The sequence below is a fragment of the Triturus cristatus genome, chromosome 4_1, assembly GCF_964204655.1.
Source record: "Triturus cristatus chromosome 4_1, aTriCri1.1, whole genome shotgun sequence".
NCBI lineage: Eukaryota > Metazoa > Chordata > Amphibia > Caudata > Salamandridae > Triturus > Triturus cristatus.
This window is the reverse complement of record NC_140585.1, coordinates 804,588,703-804,607,831: the sequence shown is the minus strand read 5'-3', so window position 1 is coordinate 804,607,831 and position 19,129 is coordinate 804,588,703. Positions and strand designations below refer to the sequence as shown.

General features: G+C 42.1%; 1 protein-coding gene across 2 annotated transcripts in view; it reads left to right on the top strand.

The window, feature by feature from the left end:
• The window catches only part of GNS (glucosamine (N-acetyl)-6-sulfatase), a 250,164-nt gene that overhangs the window by 213,817 nt on the left and 17,218 nt on the right, over positions 1–19,129 (top strand). For both annotated transcript variants that reach the window (XM_085653417.1, XM_085653416.1), the window contains exon 12: positions 2,493–2,603. In XM_085653417.1, the coding sequence (XP_085509543.1) occupies positions 2,493–2,603 (111 nt within the window). The remainder of the gene's footprint in view (positions 1–2,492; positions 2,604–19,129) is intronic.

Sequence of the window (19,129 nt, the reverse complement as noted above, 5' to 3'; positions counted from 1 at the left end):
TTCTACCAGATCAAAGGCAGCTACCACTGTGCTGTTGCAGGATGTGCCAGACATGGACATTTGCCAGGCTGCTACATGAGCGTCCTTCCACATTTTCACAAAGCACTACTGCCTAGACACCCCGGTTTGGTGGGATGGGCATTTCATCCGATCTGTCCTACCAGATTTCCTGGTCTGAGCCATTCCACAGACACACCTATGGAGGTACTGCTTTGGTGTCTATTCACAAGGTGAGGAATCTACATTTATCATCTATCAGAAGAACAAGTGTCTTACCTTTGGTAATGTCTTATCTTGTGGAGACTCTAACTGCAGCTTCCTCACCGCTCTACTCACCTTCCTGGTCTGTGGAAAGGGATCATACAGTTCATTAATAAGATGCCAAATCTGACATATTTGCACACTGCACTTTCGAATTCAATGGCGTACGGAGATCAGAAAGAAACTGATGTCAGAGCTCGGAGATGGCGGTCCTATAGTGGTCCTGAAGTCACATCCGGAACTAACAGGTCCAACACAAAGCTGCATGACACCACCTGTTGACGCACAATGAAATTGCTTTTAAAGTTACCGGATCCCATCTGGCGCCTGAGAAGATTTAAAAGGTGAGGAATCTGCAGTTAGATAGTCTCTACCAGAAAAGGCGCTACCAAAGATAAGTAACTTGTTTTTCAGGGTGGCACCTCTCCTTCCAGTTGGTGACCTGTCTGCTCCTGCCGACTGGTAGAACCCAACTCTCAAGGATCAAGTTCCTACGTGAGCTGGGATGACAGCATCAAAAACGTACTGTCCATTTAAAGGGTGCTCTGGCTTATGGGATCCCACAGAATGCAAAAAGGGAACAAACTAGGATACAAAGTGGGCAGAGGAGATCAGAAGAGCAGAAAGCCAGCCAAATTAATCACGTGCTAACGAAGTGGCACAGTGCATGTGAAAGAACACCATGCTAACTCTCTCAGGCTAGAGGGCACAGGACTGTCAATAAAGGCCCCAGTACCAGTGTAGGGCAGAATTATGCCTCTGCACTCTGAGGCATTGCTGGACAAATGTAGTTATTGAACACCAAGAACATGTAAATCTTGTCATCTCCACTTTGTACGTGATTCCTTGGGAAATATGAACTTGTTTGCGTATGCATCAATTATGCTGTAAGCTGCTGTCAGTAGAAAAGAGAGGGAACGCGTTATCACCTCCGGTCCAGCTCTGAAATCTCTAAACAATCGTAATTATGGTAATACAATGTTAGAGGTACTTGGTTTCTTCTTTCCTAATGTATGACTCTCTTCTAATAACGTATGGTACATAGGCACAGCTTCTCACCTAAGCATGTATTGGAATAAGGCCTAATGTTGAATGAAACCATTGGTCTTAAGGCTACATTATTACAAAACACTGACCAGTGGCAATGGGGATTCAGATATATTAGTGTTTGAAGACACCCAAGTGTGTTTTGTTTGATTGCCATTTGAAGGAAAACAACTCAAAATAGTGTTGGGAGGAAATTTATTTCGGACATATTTGAATATATGCGCCGAAGAATGTGATTAAATGGTTAATGTGTTCCGAATTGCCTAAGACTAGGGGCCAGATGTAATAAAGTTTTTTGCGGGCGCAAAAAACGTGTGGCCCATGTACTAATCCTATTTTGAGAGTCGCAAATCAGTTTGCGACTCGCAAAATAGGATTAGCGACTCGCTATTAGGAAGGGGCATTCCAAGGGTGTCCCTTCCTAATAGCGACTCCTGAAGCTATGTATGACTGTTTTGCAACTGCAATTGCACTTGTAAAAGTCGCAGTTTACCACACTTCTCAGGGTGATAAACCACTCGCAAACGGAAAGGGGTCCCCAGAGGTCTCCTTACCCTTTGTGAGTGGCTGTCAAAATATTTTTTAAGGGAAGGCAGTGGTCCCAGGGAACATGCTTTATTTAAAAGCAATCCCAGACATGGTGGTCTGCTGACCCCAGCAGGCCACCATCCCTGGGAGTGCCAGCCTTTCCCAATGGGGTCGCAAATTGCGACAGCCTCATTAATAGGCATGCGGCATGCAATTTGCGACCCCATTGGGAATCGCAAACAGTGTCTCAGACACTGTTGTGCATCCCAATTAGCGAGTCGCAAATTGTACTTCGCAAATGCAACGCAATTTTGAAGGGTTATCTGCCATTCAAATTAACTTCATAGTGTTAATGTCTGCACAAAGTATGTCTTTACTGAAAATATGTTTACTTGGGAAGAAAGTGCCCGTCAAGTGCTTTCAAACTTACTGTTCCACTGCTTGTTAAATTGGACGTCACTGAATGAGAATACTATATTGTCAAAATATAATTTTTTATTTGACATTTCAATTAAAAGAAAAAGAATAGCAAATTTGCTCTAGAGCTAATTTGGATAGTTTAAAAGCATGGGGTGTGTAGAACTTTAGGTGCTTATCCCTTTAGTGCTATGTATAATGTTTCCCAGATGGTGACCTTTTCACATATCATATTGCAGGTTTGCTTCCCAGACTGCGTTTGTGAAGATTCCTATAACAACACCTATGCCTGCGTACGGACTGTTAGTGCCTTGGTTGATCTCCAGTATTGTGAGTTTGATGATGCAGAGGTATGTGCATTTACCTTTAATAATAACCTGTTATACAGATTTAGCGCTTGCTGCCACAACATGTAAATGTCTGATATTGTTATTCCCCAGCTCAGTGGTACTCATTGTATCAGTATCAGGAGAATAAAAGGCATAAGGGCCAGATGTACGATGTTTTTTTGTGGGCGCAAATGGGTTTTAGACCCGTTTGCCCCGCAAAAAAACCTGTGGCACATGTACTAATCCTATTTTGAGAGTCGCAAATTGACTTGCGACTCGCAAATTGGGATTAGCGACTCCCTATTAGGAAGGGGCGTTCCAAGGGCGTCCGTTCCACATAGCGACTCCAAAAGGTATGTATGAATGAACTCAGTTTATCACCCTTCTCAGAAGGGTGGTAAAGCACTCGCAAACCGGAAGGGGTCCCACTGAAAAGTTTAATTTTTATTTTTTAAATGCATCTCGTTTTTCCCTTAAGGAAAACGGGCTGCATTAAAAAGAAGAAAAAAACGCTTTATTTAAAAGCAGTCGGTTGGTCATACATCTGGCCCTTAGTGAGCTGTGCTAATATTGGAAGCAGTGCACAATGTTCTGCAACAGACTAACTATCCGTCTGTGCTACTATCCCAACATGTATGAGTCAATTTAGATGTTTTGAAGTTGTAGGGCTCACCCAATCTACACATGCACATTGTTATACATCAATGTAGTGATTCCTACCTCTCGTAACATGGTTAGTTAAGCCTAATCCAAAAAGTATCTACTTTAAATACCATTAGATGTTTTCTATACTGTAGACTGCACATAATTCCCTGGATGTTTTGGCATTATACCCCAACCAATTAATTGTATTATTCCATGCCTACAATTCATTTGGTACGAGATAATCCACACATTATTCCACTGGTGCACAGCTAGGATGGCAAATGGTTTAAATTTGGAATTCATCAGTTGCTACACTACTTCAACTTTAAAATACTAGAATTGTGAAACGACATGACAATCACACCACTGTATTTTGTAAAATATTTTTCTAAAAAATTAAATGGTGCAAAAAGATAATTGGCACTATACACTATTGAACTACAACTATTTCCGTGTAGATTAACGTACAGTGAGACAATCAGTTGTTAAAAAATTCTTAAGGTCCTTCACATAGTGTCGGAAGGCATCAAATTGGTGATCAAAAATATAAGCAGTATACCAAGAAATTATACCGAATTGCTTCATGGAACACCACATGTAGACAGGTATGCGGACGGTGAACCTAGGGTTTGCAGTCCAGATGTCTTGTTTTTCGATATCTATGGACAAACTTAATAGAGCAAAATCATTATGCTCCACGTTTAAAGTTGATGTCAGCCTGTAAATGTTATAATGTTTGAATGCACATTTTGTGCATGATTGACCAGTGAATATTCAAGCAAAATTCATCTGTGAGATGTGTGTCTGTTGTATTGAATTGTTATTTAGCGTTTTACATGCATGTATGTGTCTGTTTCACGTTTCCTTCCATTAGAAGGTGAGGATGCCCAGGGGAATATAAGAAGATTGAGCATTGAAATGCAACATAAATGGGATCACCACTTACAAAAGTAATGTTTAGGAAATTGTAGGAATGTACTTCTCCAGCATTGCATCATTCATAGATTCACATGAGTGAATCATTACTCGTCATCAAGACATTAGCTTTCAAGTTGAGTGCCCAAAGGATATGGATTAACCCAGGAAAGCAGCAGAAAGAAAGGCTTTGAAGCTTTTGAAAGTATAGGGCAGATCTCCGTGAGGGAGCTCTTTATGCTTGACATGCATTAGAAAGTATAAAGACTGGTGGACGATGTTTGGGTCTTTTTCAGTGAAGTGATTGTGCCACTAAAGTGCACTGTTTCTGATTGAGACTTTTAACCGCAGATTCCTTACCTTAGAAATTTCTACAGACGTCAGACGAGATCAAGCATTACTGAAGGTAAGTAACTTGTTATTCAAGCATTCCAGGCATTTTAAAGTCCTATCCTGCTGTGTGAAATATACAGTTGGACTCCATTCTCGACAAGTGGAAACCATTCAAGTGTGAAAACCTATGAAAGATACCAACAAAGGAGAGCTGCAGTTCTTCCAAAGCTATTTAGTCACTTAATTGACTCTTACTCCATTTGGGCATAAGTAGTGGGAAAATGTGTTGATCTGTCCACCTTATACAAGGTTTTAAAAGAACTCCTGTATATATTAAAACAGTTTTCCATACAACAAATATTTAATAAGCAGTCTTCCCAGTAATAGGAGCCCTTGTTTACACAACTTTTAACTGGCAGAATTAATCTTGATGAAATAAAGCATCTGGAAACTGTAATGTGTCAAGTTGACACTTCCAGTTTTGCCAAATTTCTTAACATGAATCCATGTATACATAGCATATGTGGCTGAAAATATGCATGCTCTGCAACGTGTAACTTCTTAGAAGTTAGAGTCACAACACCCGATACAATTCCTCCCATAATCCTGAATGCACCAACACACACATTCAGTCTGATTGTTTTCTTCTGCCATCTGTCTCAGACGTTCAGAAGAGCTGCTCTGTCAAAGCGTAATATTCACTGCATTATTATTTTTTCTTAGTTCCATTTTGGATTCTGCAACTCCCTCGACCACACCTGTGATGAAAACAGCGATACAGCTTTGGAATAGATTCTATTCATGCTGAGAGGACTTTGGAAGTGACGGTTGAAGCCGGTCATACTTTGACGTATTGCAGCCTCGAGGTGCCATCTCCTTTGGGGTCGGTCGACGTTTTCCTCGAGAAGGCACTTAGAACTACCTTATGGATCCCATTTCTGTCCTAATTGCAGCATGAAAAACCACTGGGCTGACTGACACAGGGTCTGCACCTCTGTCTCTTCCCAGAACATGCAGAGACATCCTGCAAAGACTGCCTTGCCTTCTGCTGAAAAAAGGCATTCAGGTACCAGAGGGAAAGAAGGTGGGTGAATCACAAGACAGTTTTATGGCTGAGGTGATCCCTAGTGCCAAGAAGCAAGAGGCTGACCCTTCATGCATTTATCAGGGCTAGACGAAAGAAGACCCAGAGGCCCTGATGGCCAAGACGTCTGACGTTGAGGAGGAGGTCAAGTTCCTCGAACCATCACTGCAGCACATGCCAGTCTCAGGCCCAAAGCGAGGGTTACGCACAAGCACATCTGCTGCACCTCAAGGTCAGTCTCTGGCCTCTAAATGATCCACTGTTGATGCAGAGTACCGTCTCCTTGAGAGTTGGGCATCAAGCCCAGTGCTGAGCCCAAAACCTTCGGGACCGACACATCCAGCTGGTACACCCTAGACTCCAGCATTTGGTTTGATGCAGAGTGAAGCCCCACCCAAGGGCACCAAACCTAATTCTGCTCTGTCGCACTCTCAGTACCCAGGCACAGAAAAACCTTACTCTGCATCAAAGTCACCACCAGCTGGACCTCAAGTTGTTGACAAAACCCAGTTGGAGCCGAAGTAGACCCCCAAGATCCACCAACTGGCACCAAAAGTACCACCAACACTAAGGTCAATCTTTAAAAAGCTGGCAGATGTAATGGACGAAAAACAAAGGAAACATTTTAGTCACCTAGACACTAGCAAAATACTGGCTAGATCTCCGGCTACAGGACTTATCCCCATTCCTAAGAAGAGGCTTCTGGTCTTCAAGGAAGAACCAATCACAAAGGAGGGACTGAAGGCTTTGTAGACAGGTCTAGCATACACGCCCTAACTACTATGAAGATACAAAAGGTATGCTGTTCCTAATATCAACACAAGGGAAAACTGGTTTTATGTGGTCATGAAGTGTAGGAGGAGGAGGATTCCTCCTCTTGGAATATAAGGCCCTCACACACCTGGCAAGGTGTCATGCTTCATCATATGGGCTGCTCCTCGTCAGGTCTGTGCTGCAATACCTGACGGGCTCCCTATGAGGGGCTCTTTGGCAGAGATCTTTTATTCCAAATGCCATTTGGTGCCATGGGAGTGGGGCCCTAATTAGTGTAGATGAAAGTGTGGAGGTGTATAACCTGAAAGAAATTTTAAAAGAGGTAGGGGAGTACCAACGAAGACTATTTTAATCAATGGGTCTCCCACCCTGATTAAAAGAAACAAAGGTGCATGTCTGAGATTATGTCTTAGGTAGGGCACTCTATTGTGCGGTCAACATGTTTCTCGCTTGGTAGTTAAACAATCTGGTGGCGATTCGTCGGGACCTAATAAAATCAAATTATCTACACGTGGGTGGTTGTATCTACCCTTTTAAACCAACCTAACACATGCTATGTGTAGTACCTGATCGCATATGACCAACCTGGTAAAGGAATAAAAACAGTTATTTGAATCAAATATACCAGTATAAACAAAACTCTCATGTTCCCTGTGTGACAAGCTCACAGCACACAGTGGTGATGACTAAAAACATATGTAACGTGAGTGCCATGTGGGTGACTCTCACAAACATTTTATTGTGAGAATTACACAGGCGCATCTGGTGGAACACCACCATAGTTGCAGAAGGAATTGATGAACTCTATCTACTTCATTGATACCCGACAGGTATCTCACAAGGAATTTCCTTGTGTGCTGCGTGGGTTGTGGATTAAAAGAAACAAAAATTAGAGCATATCACATTAACTATGTGATTAAGGTGTGTTAAGCAATGCAGGAGTCTTTCAAACTAGTAACAATGTTACTAGGGGTTGACAATAAAATACGGTGAGTAATGGGCTTTGCCGTTACCACGAACAGTCTGGGCATGAGTTGAGTAAGTATTACTTTTCTTCAAAATAACAGCATTTGTATTGGTGTAGGTATAGCATACCTGGTCTATAAATAATCCGAAAACAAATTGCGGTGGGGCTGTCAGAGCTGTGGGCGTCTAGCGTGATGTTGAGCAGACTAGTTATACAGCGGCTGAGGCTTCCCAATGTATGGGCAAATAATAAACGTATTTGATCAATATTACCTACAAGAGCACAGTGTATTGTGTAATAGTGTACTCAAGTTTTGCAAAGTCCGCAAAAGGCCAGCCGACCTACCCTCTAGTGCCGGGATCAGGAGGTACCGGGATGTCCAGCAGGCTTGTTTAAATACTTTGAGTGACTCAAGTGGAAGTGGCGGGAACCTTCCGGTCAATTCACAGCCTGCACTAGACTGCTACAGCTTTTGCAGAAATACGTGGGGGCCATCTTGGAAGATGTTTAATCCTGGTCAAAAATGACCGCCATCTTGGAATGGTTTTTGAGTTTACCTGGAGGTATGGAGCGGTTAGTGTGATTCATTGCATGTTATATTCTCATGTGTGCAAAATATTTAAAAAACTTGGGCGTGATATAATCGTAAACCCATATTTGTATCAGTGGTGTGAGTCAGTCGGTTAGTGTGATTCATTGCGTGTTGTATTATCGTGTATGCCACATATTTGAGAAACTTAGGCCTTGATATAATCCATATTTGTATCAGTGGTGTGAATCACTCTATGGTTTGCGCTGCTGTATTACCTCATGTATGATTAGGGTTAGTGCAAATACATACTCCGGGGTTAGTTTATTTGTACTGGCATGACAAAAAGTTTTGCATTATCGGTCTCTAAGCGTGGTTAGTGTTTAATGTGCTCCAGGGAATATCTTCATTCAACCCTTGTGTGCTGGTTGATAAACGATAGACCCATCTCTGTTCTTTCACAAACAGGGCTCCTTTGTTAATCTTGGGGTACGCCTCTAGTATTACCCATCGCAGGGAGTCAGGTGAATGTTGAAGTTGGGAAAAATGTGGACACATTTTTGTGTTGAGCTTGTGACATCGGAAATTAATATGATGTTCTGTGATGCGTGTTTTCACAGATCTAGTGGTCATACCTATACACCTTAGATCACATGGGCAGGTGATCATATAGATACAGTTGGATTCATTGCAGTTAGTGTGTGAACGTATTTCCCATGTGAAAGAGTCTGAAAAGGTTATGGTTTTGGTAACTCCGGTGAATGCACATACTGTGCAAGTTCCGCATGGGTAGTGGCCCTGAACTGCCGGCAAGTCCCACAATTGCCTTTGTGACATCTCTTTGTGGCTTAGGTCTCGTATGTATTAGCATATCTTTAAGATTCTTTGTGCACTTGAATGCGAATCTAGGAATGTCTAGTTCCAAGGACCCTATGTTCAATATGCCCCAGTGTTTTTTAATCACATTCCTGATTTTGTTGGAATCAGGTGTGTAGGTGGTAACATGTGAGAGTGTCAGTTTGTTCTTTCTCTCTAGGTTCAAGTAGAGCCTTGCGGTTGTTGTTCCTAGCTCTTTTTTTGGAGAGCGCAACATTACGTTGTGGGTATTCTCGTTTGCTAAAATTAATAGCCAGCTTGTCTGCCTCAGTTTTGTAATCTTCTAGGCTGCAAAAATTTCTTTGCAGCCTCAAAAATTGACCAAAGGGTAAGTTCTCCTTTAATGAACTAAACAACAGGCTGTTGCGGTCTGTAGGTTTTCTGTAGACTGTTGTGCTGAGGTTGCCATTTGTCAATTTGATGGTGAGGTCAAGGAAAGGGATCCGAGTGTGAGATATAGAACTGGTAAACCTCAGGTAGGGGTTTAAAGTATTAATCCAGTTACAGAATTATTTGCAGGTACTCATATTGCCTGACCAGAAAATGACAATGTCATCAATAACCTCTTCCAAAGGACAAGATTGGTGTGGTAGGGGTTTGACTCTTTGAAGATTAAGTTCTCTTCAAAAGCTGCCATGTATAAACATGCTACACTCGGTGCGAAGGTACTTCCTATGGAAGTACCTTGGGTCTGGTGGTAGAGTTGGCCCTTAAACTCAAAGAAATGTTCTGTGAGTGCGAGTGTAGCGCATTCGAGAATGAAACTGCTGAGAGTGGAAGAGTCCCAGTTGGTACTGTTAAATATCTCCTCTATCACACCCAAGGTGGCCCTCTGGGGGATGTTGGTATAGAGGGCTTCCACATCCAGGGTAATCAACAGATTGATGTTGTTAATTAGGCCCCTCACCCCCACGGCACCAAACGGCTTTTGGAATAAAAAATCTCAGCCAAAGAGCCCCTCATAGGGAGCCCGTCCGGTATTGCTGCGCCGACCTGATGAGGAGCAGCTCATGTGATGAAGCATGCCGGGTGTGTGAGGGCCTTATATCCCAAGTGGAGGAATCCTCATCCTCCTACACTTCATGACCACATAAAACCAGTTTTCCCTTGCCTCGATATTAGGAACAGCCTACCTTTTGTATCTTCTTCAAGGAAGAACCTCAGTACCCATCTTTTGCACCATCAAGACCCAGAAGAGTTAGGTATGTGGCTACTAGCCCTACACCCTTCCCATCACTGCACTCCACACCTCCTTCTCCACCATGTCCTTTGCCTCCACATTGCTCTCCACATGAAGCACAGGATACTGACTCCGACCAGATAGTCCTCACTACCCACAGGACCCTATGAGGAACGCTTTAAGCCTCAGGAGGGAGATGATCCCTGGGAGGATTACATAGTGAACCCACAGGATAAGCCGGATCTCGAGCCATACCCTGTTAAACCATACCCAACAAATTATACTACTGCACATCATGCAGTAATACAGCAGGTTACCCAGTACTATCACGTCAAGCTTAGTAGTGTGGAGGATGAGGACAACTTGCTCATGGCAATTTTGTCCACAACTGAGTGATCCATTGGCTATTTTCCATGGTGATACTTATGTTAAAGTCCACCAGTGACACCTTTAAGGATCCAGTTAATACCATGATGATGACTCATCAGAGAGAAAAGAAATATAATCCTTCCCCAGAAGATCTGGTTTATATTTGTAGGTACATTGTCCCAGATTCCCTTGGAGGTGTGAACGGCCGTAAGAGGGCTAATGCACAGGCCAAGTGGATACTCCTCTCCTAGATGTGGAGTCCAAAAAGTTTGAATTTCCAACTCAGTGTGCCACTTTGTTATCACTGGGAAGAGATAGCGGAGCTCATAAAGCACCTACATGAGGCTCTCTGTAAAAGAGGACAAGAGCTGGTATCAGAGGGTAAAATAATAAGCAATGCTAAAATTTGATGTGCACTTGATGCGGCAGACAAAGCAGCTCGAGTGATCAATACTAGTGTCCTCTTTTGTAGGCACGCCTGGCTTAGGGTCTCAGGATTTATGCCTGAGGTGCAACAGCACCTCTTGAATGTACCTTTGATGGTGAGCATCTGTTCGGCCCTGAGGTTGACTGGATGTTTGAGAAAATCAAAAAGAATACACACATAGCAAAGTCTGTGTGCACCCTACAGTCTTTCATCCTGCTTTTTGCAAGCAGTGTATTAGGGTCGGTAAAAGGCAAGCAGGTTTGGGGCAGAGACCCACCTATCAGCAGTACCAACAGCCCTTTCAGGACTCTTGACAACCTAAATGCTTTCAAGGGGGGGCATATAGAGTAAATGGGTGGGGAAGACGTAGAGGTGGCGCCGCATGAGCCTCCTCTGCTACAAAACTGTGAAAGCGTTACATTGGATCATCTCCATTGTGTGGGAAGGGCATTGCTTTGAATTTTACACAGCCCCTCTAAACATTGCACCATCCTGAACTGAGTTCAGACCACCTTCATCTTCTGGAGGAAAAGATGCAAGTGATCCTAGCAATGAACAGTCATCCTGTTGGCAGCAGGATCTGGCACCACCTGCCCCAAATTGTGCAGAGGGTTTATGCCCTTCCATTTGTAGAAACCCCTCTCCCGCCTGATGGAGGAGTATCTTTAATGTAGTCTACGGAGCACCACTTTGTGCTGTTTTCTGTTCCATATTAAATCATTAATAATGGAGTTCTGGTCTGTGAAGAAATACTTGGATAGCATCAATGGCACATTTGAAAATCTTGGTAAAATAATTTATTTATTTGACAGTTTTATATAACACTGAACACCGAAAGGTATGTGAGCGGATAACACAGAAAAACAATGACATAAAGTTTACATTGAACTCAACCAACGGTACCATGGCATCTGATATAAGAATCAGCTAAAGTAAGAGCAACAATTAGCAGTATGAAAAGAGAGAACCAAGTAGGATAATTTTAATGAGTGATATTCTGCCCTTTTTTCCCCTCAACTATTATTGGGGGAGAAAAATCATCAGCATACGACACAATAATATTGGCACATACAGCGAGTTAGCTACATCAAATCAAAGATCTAGCAATTGAAGATATAAGTATATGTTAGCTTACAGCGTATTAAGGAAGAGAGGGAGAAACATGAAAGAGAAAGCTAGAGAGTAGGGAGGGATAGAAAGAGGAGGGAGGAGTTCCAAGACAAGGAATTGCAAAATGGTATATAAGCAATCCAATCAAGAGCAGTCATAGCTCAGGTGGGGGTTGAGCTTTTGAAGTTTCGACCACAGCAAACGTGATGATTTGTTGTTGAGGGCATCATTGTGTAGGTTATTGTCCTCACTTCTAATAAAACATACCTAGACCCACCATGTATGATATGAAATGTTGTTGTAGTTTTTCTAGTTGGAGAGGATGGTCTTTATGCCTATATAGAGCAGAATATCGAGCATGAAGCAGTCCCAACTAGATAGCGATCCTAACAAAGAGCTGTCGAAGCTGGCTGGGAATTTTTTAAGTTCTGTAGAACATTGAAGCGGTGGGAGTTTTGAATAACAATTTCTCAAGAAAATGTAAGTAGTCTGCTGGATTGGGGGGTGTTCGATGTCCCGTAAAGTGACTTTTAATATTAAAAATTGTAGAAATCGTATGGTTGGAGGCTGAATCTTTAATTTAACATAGCACAGAAGATAGAATTATCAGTCTGAACAATGTCTTTAACATAGAGACTACCAAGGAAACCCAACTCCCTCCAGAAGGATAAGGTAGGATCTAGTCTTATGGCACTGTTAAACCATAGAGAGGCAAATTCTGAACCCTTTATTGTATGAAGAAAACACCTGTCCAGATAATTTATAGCCAGAACTGATTGTTTAATAATTTGAAAGGGGTGAGGAACTCTTAGCTGTTTAACTGTCAGAGTATTGATAAAAAAAAGAGGGCTTACGAGATCGGATTACATATCGACCCATGCCGGACGATTGGTAATTTTCTGGTGAAATCACCATGTGTTTTGTCGAGCCAGAAATGTTATTTGATAGTTCTTAAAGTTGCGGACGTTCAGGCCACTCCTACATTTATTTGATTGAAGTTTCCACAAAAATATCCTTGCTCTCCTATTTTTCCATATAAAAGATGATAATATTGCATTGACTGAATTATGTCAAGATGTGGAGAGGCTGACTGGAAACATACTTATGAAAAAGTTAATTTGCGGAGCAAGAATCATCTTCACCGTTTCGACACAGCTCTACCACGTGTTAAATTTAGAGGGCCATTTCTCACTTAATTTTTTGATTTTTGACAAAGTTTCCTCTATATGGACCCTTGTGGCTTCTACTGAGTCTGCAAATTCAAGACCAAAGTATTTCAACCTGACCGGCTGCCATTTTAAGTTAGTTTTGGTGGCTATGGGTGGTAGACATAGCATATTTAAGGGGAAATTTTCAATTTTTTCTTCGTTTAAGGAGTATGCGGAGACAGAAGCGTGTATTGAGATGATGTTAAGGATTTCCAGGACAGCTGTGTCGGCTTGAGAAGATTAAAACGTCGCCAGCATAAGCGGCCAATTTTTTGGGGCCACTTTTAAAAGGGATGCCCTTTACTTTTTCGTTAATCCTAATGGAGTGTAGGAACGATTCAATTGAGAGCAGAAAAAGGAGGGTGATAAAGGACAACTTTGTCTATTACCCTGCAACAGACAAAATGTATCTGATAATTGACCGTTAAGCTTTATGCGCACCAATGGTTTGTGGTAGACTGCCAAGGCCATTCGTATGAAACGGTTAACCAGGTTAGCATCAGAAAGAGTTTGCGCAAGAAGTTTGCCCACTTTATTGCATCCCAGGAGATTTTTTACTTTAGTTTTGGAAGACCAAATGTGAGCCCTTTTGCTTAAGACTTTATTGTATTCATGTTTAAGTTGTTATAATTTTGTACTTAATTACATGATCTAGAGTTAATTTCCTGTCTTTTGCCAAGTTGGCAATCTGTTTCTCTAAAAGCTTCAGCCTTGCATTTAACCCTTTATTTTTAGTGGCCAGAATGCCAATCATCTCCCCCTTGATAGTTGCTTTCATAGCATGTCAACTCGTTTCATTATCCATACACCTAGTTTTTTTCATTTTGAAAGTGGGATAAAGAGCAGCTAATTTGGTCTTTAGAATCTTGATCAGAATGTATATCGTCATTAATTTTCCATGACCAGGATTTAGGCTGTTGTATGGATAGATTCATGGTTAGTGTAATACATGCATGGTCCGAAATGGGGATCGGCTCAATAGTGGGGTCAGTGGCTGAGTGGACCAAATGTTTGCTTATAAATATATAGTACATTCTAGACAGGGTATTGTGGGTGTGTGAATAGAGGTGAAATTGCTACCCATCAGATTGTGTAGTCTCCAGACATCAACCAGTTCTTTGATCTCAGTATGTAGCTGTCTAGGAGAGCTTTTAGGTCTGGAGGGACATGCCGAGAGTCGGTCTAGAGTAGTGTTGTATGGAAGATTAAAATCTCCTACCAGAATGATTCTACTATCCTTGGGAATTGTTATTCAGAGAAGACCAGGAGGGGTCATCTGTCATCAGGGCATAAATATTTAGTGAATTTAGATGGGAGCCATCTGCCCATATCATGTGCTAAAATGTCAGTTGAGCTCCTGACCTGTTTAGAAACCAGGGAAGATTCCCCATTTTTCTTGTTGAGTGCAGGTGGGCACAAACTATCACTAATCCAGGTGTGTTGCATACTACGATCCTACACAGGCCCAGCTATCGTATCCTGGAGGAGAATAATGTCACTCTTTAGTTTCTGACAATAATCTAGCACCTTCTTATGTTTGATTGGATGATTGAGACCTTTTGTGTTAAGGGAAATGATTTTAAGCGACGAAGGAGCCATCAGTCAAGGAGTAATTTCAAATCACCATGGTATGACCAGAGAAGGATCTTCCAAGAATGTATAAAGAGGGAGAGGACAAAAGAACAATGAAGAAAAATTAGGAAATGTACAAGCCATGGAAGGGACATATATCACCATATCATATTGTATCATTTTACATTCTCCAAAAAGCATACACATAACCAAACCCACTCCCAAAAGAGAAGAGGAGACCGTGCAGGCCTCTAAACAGGAACACGACCGAGAGAGAAGTCTTGGGCCAATGCGGCAAAATTGCAATAGGAACATTAGGGAAACACTGAAATTCAAGAGGAACGCGCAGCCAAACATTGTACCCATTCGGAGAGAGGAGGCTATTTATCATATCAGTGACTAACAGACATGCTGTCTAAAGTTACAATTAAAGGTAACACATTCAGACCCTGAAACTGGCCGCATTAGGAACCTCAAAAACTCATACAAGTAAAAGAACTTATATTAAAGTACATCTCCACCAAGGAGGAAGTGACCCTGGCGTGATACAATGTGAATAATGATTTTACACAAGTGCATTACTTCATTGTATATGGCTAATAACTTATCTAAATGATCTAAACAATAGTCCCTAGAAGTATTTGTGCCATAAGGAAACTTTCCAAGTTTCATTAGTAGCAATGAAGTCCAGAGTGTGGCATCTATAGTAGAACAATAAAATGGCGGAAAGGATCGGTGAGTCATACTGGAGTCTAACAAGTTCTTCAAAAAAGCCATAAGATCTCTTGGTTCATCATGAGTGGCCATCATGAGGTATCCTTGCTGGGGCTACAAAGAAAAACGTGATGTTTGGAGATCCAAGATCAGTATGTAATGCAAGAAATTTCTGCCTTCGACACACCGTAGGCTTGGCATAGTCCTGAGAGATGTCCACTTTCTGGCCCATCCAGTCAATGACTTCAATCTGTCTCATGCGGTCCAGAATCAGTTCCGTGTGTTGATGTCTCAAAGGTTTGAAGAGAAGTGCTTTTGGATTAGTAGATGAAGCAGATGTCACCCTTGTTGGGATTCTGTGGGCTCTTTCTATTTCAAAGCTTCTCTCAAATGATATTTCCAGGACACGTGCTAGCCGGGTTTCTAGAAAGGCCAGTTGATTTTTCGCTGCTTTGTGTTTTCCAGCGGGAAAAACATTCTCAAATTTCCCCTCCAGTTTCTATCTTCCAAATCACAAAGTTCTCTTTCTAACAACATCACCTTTCGTGGCATTATGTCTGATCTTTTCATCAGTGAGTTTTGGTTGTTTTCTACCTTACTAAACCTAGATTCTTTCTCCTCCATATGATTGGTTAGGGCTTTAACATCTTGCCTTAAGCCCCCCATTTTGACCTGTAGGTTCTCTGTCATAGCTTTTGTTGATTACGTCCGGTCGTGGTGTGAGCTGTGTCACAAAAGTATGGTTTTGATATTATTGGAAAGATGCTGTTTCCCTTTTATTGGAGAGTACGGTGATGGAGGGTCTTGTTTGGTACGCTTTTGTCCAAGTTTCTATTCTCTTTGTTCTTTGGAACCTCTATCCTTATCTTTCGTGTCACCCATGTTAAGAAATGTCTTAAACCGGGATTACATGGCTATGACCAAATTACCCTACAAGGAACAATTTCAGACATGTAATGGAGAAGGTACACTCCAGCACCCAATGTAGAAAAAGTGTCAGGAAAAACAAGACAATCGGGTCCCAACTGAAGACAGCGCATGGATCAAAATATGTCTACTCCTGACCTCGTGGTAGCGGCACCCCCAGGACACCAGGGCAGCTCAGTGTTGTTTTCCACCTAATGCTTGTTCCTTGGGTACACATGTAGCTTCATTCCACACAAAAATATATATTGGCTTACAAAAGCTACAGCTTGCCTCTTCTTTACAGGCGTCCTGTATACGAGCCTGCCCCCGGATGAGTTTGAGATTGTTTGAGGGAAGGGCCCATCTGCACTTGTGCAATTAATTTGCGGGACTGTAATTTCGGATAGTGGCAGGATACACTGTAAAAGGCTGTCGATATGGTAATGCCCTCTCCTGTCTCTGAGAAAAAATAGCGCCGTCACAGTGCCAGATACATTTCTAGCCGCTTGTCCCTTCAATGAGCATAGCAGTTACTGGTGCCATCTTGGTTTCAGGATCATAAGGTGTCACGTGCGAGCAGGCCTCATTATCGGATCATAGGTGAAATGAGATGGGCGTCTTCATCTGTGTGCGGCAGATTAGTGGGGTAAGAGCTGTGGGTGGCTACAGGATATACAGCGTCTGACTGGTACACTGTTAGAGCCTGCAAGATCATGTTCACCAGAGCCGCTCGATCGTTTGGTGAGCCAGGCACAGCGTAACAATCGTAGGCGCCATTTTAGGGTCTGAAACGGCATTCAACGGAGTGGCGAGGTAGGTACATCTGGTAGTGGCAGGGTGCACAGTGTCGGACTAGCGTGATGATATTGCCTCTCCTACCTCTGACAGAGCCGGCATGTTTGTGTACTCTGGGGCTGCTTGATTATTTAGTGAGCCGACTGCTGCATACCGATCATGGGCACCATCTTGGGTTCGGAAACTGCTTTCTTCCTGGTGCTCGCTAGGTGATCAAAAACTGGGCATACAGTCAAAAAGAGCCTTTATTCCAATATATTTGAGGTGCAATGATATCCACAGAAGCAAGACTGCTGGTTTAAGATGGGAGCGTTCCTCAATGGTGTCGCTTTTCAGGATCAGGAGTCACTCTGGTCTGGAGCTATGATCTTGCGCATCCATTCCCATCGGGTTACCAGGCCCCCCAAGTGATATTCTGCCTTGAATTGAAAATTGTAATGTTTTTCAAAAACCTTTTGATCCCTTCCTTTTTCTAATCTGGCTTTACGCAATTTCTGTGTGGCATATTTGCATGTCAAGGTTGTGAATCATATCATGGACCTGCCTAATTTTATCAATGTTTGGCCTCTCTGTATTTTTAAAAATTTCATAGGAAATCCGCATGACCAATTAATCCGCAATTCTGAAATGTTTACAAATTGGTTTAATCTATCTACTGTTTGCAGCATGTCGTGCTTTGAGTTTCTCACATATATTCTGATATTGTCTGTGTAAAGCAAAATCACATTGCTCACTTTGCTCAATCGTATATCAGTATCTTCATTCTCTCTATGCTTGATGGCTACTAAGGGTTCTATTGCTAGCACGAAAACCAATAGCGACATGGGGCACCTCTTCCTCGTGCACTTGGCATCTTTCTGATATCTCTTCAACGGTTTGCACCATGCCAGTTGAGAATGCCTATTGCAGTGATATCAATTTTCTAGTGGATTCTCCTAGGCCTCGTTGTTCAAACATCTCAAATATATACTTCCAGCTAATACTGTTGAAAGTTTTTACCAATTTGCTTGACTCCACCTCTGAGTTTGGGTATATGGCAGGGGCGGACAAGAATGCAAAGCAGTCACCTGATGTTCAAGGACTTATTATGACCAGGGACAAACCTGTTTTAATCTGGATGTACTAATGTGGTCAGTATGTTCATTAGAGGTTAAGCCAGTACATAACTGATTTTTTTACAACCAATGTTTATGATGAGGTGCGAAAAGATGATGTATCGAGGGGCTCCTTGCTCATTGAGAATTGGATATTAATGGCTCCCTAGTCATCGCCGCAACAGTCTCTCTCCTCGTAAGGGCAGCAGTATAAAATTTTAGTTATGTAGGGGGCTGTTAGACCAACATAGAACTTCACCAGGAGTTCTCTTCTCCAGGAGTTTCCCTCCTGCTAGATAAGATGTTACTTTCTTAATTTTTGTATGGGTAGGGGGTGTTAGAGACTGTCCTTGATGTTGTGATCATTGTTGATAATCTTGCATCAGTGATGGATTATTTAATTGTTGTTTTGGGTGCCTCTGGTGTCATTACAAGTGATCAAGGGCTGCTGAGCCCGAAATGCGTCATGGCGACATTTTGCACTTAAATAAACCAGCATTTTGCACAGAGAAATTGGAGTTCGTTTCCTGCTTGACAGTACCGGATCAAGGTTCTTTCTTGAATGGGAAAACTGCGTATTTATAATAGTCTTTGAACACCTAATTAATTTCTTTGTGTATGCACAATTACTCCCTTTTCGTTTTGAATGTTTGTTCTTAATTGTCTGTCCGCTTTTGGTCTAATCAACCAAATTGGCATCTTGCCAGCTTTACCTGCCTGCATATGCCTCTTAGAGTTGTATGTTTTATAGCCTAAACAACATATCTTTTCTAGTATTATCACATAGCATTGATTTATCTCTGAGTACCTTTGTTTACTGATTGAATCCCAGACAAGTGTATGTTCAAGCTCTCTTAATCTTCCTTGAAGAGAGTATAGCTCATGCATAAGTTCTTTTTTCACTCCAAATGTGGTGTTTATGGAGTGACGGCGGATCACCTTCTTGAATGCCTCCTATTCCGTTATAGCGGTGCTGTGATTTTCCGGAAAATAATGTTGAGTTTCCTGTTAGATTATGTTTCTGGACAATGGGTCTTCTAGATTTGTGG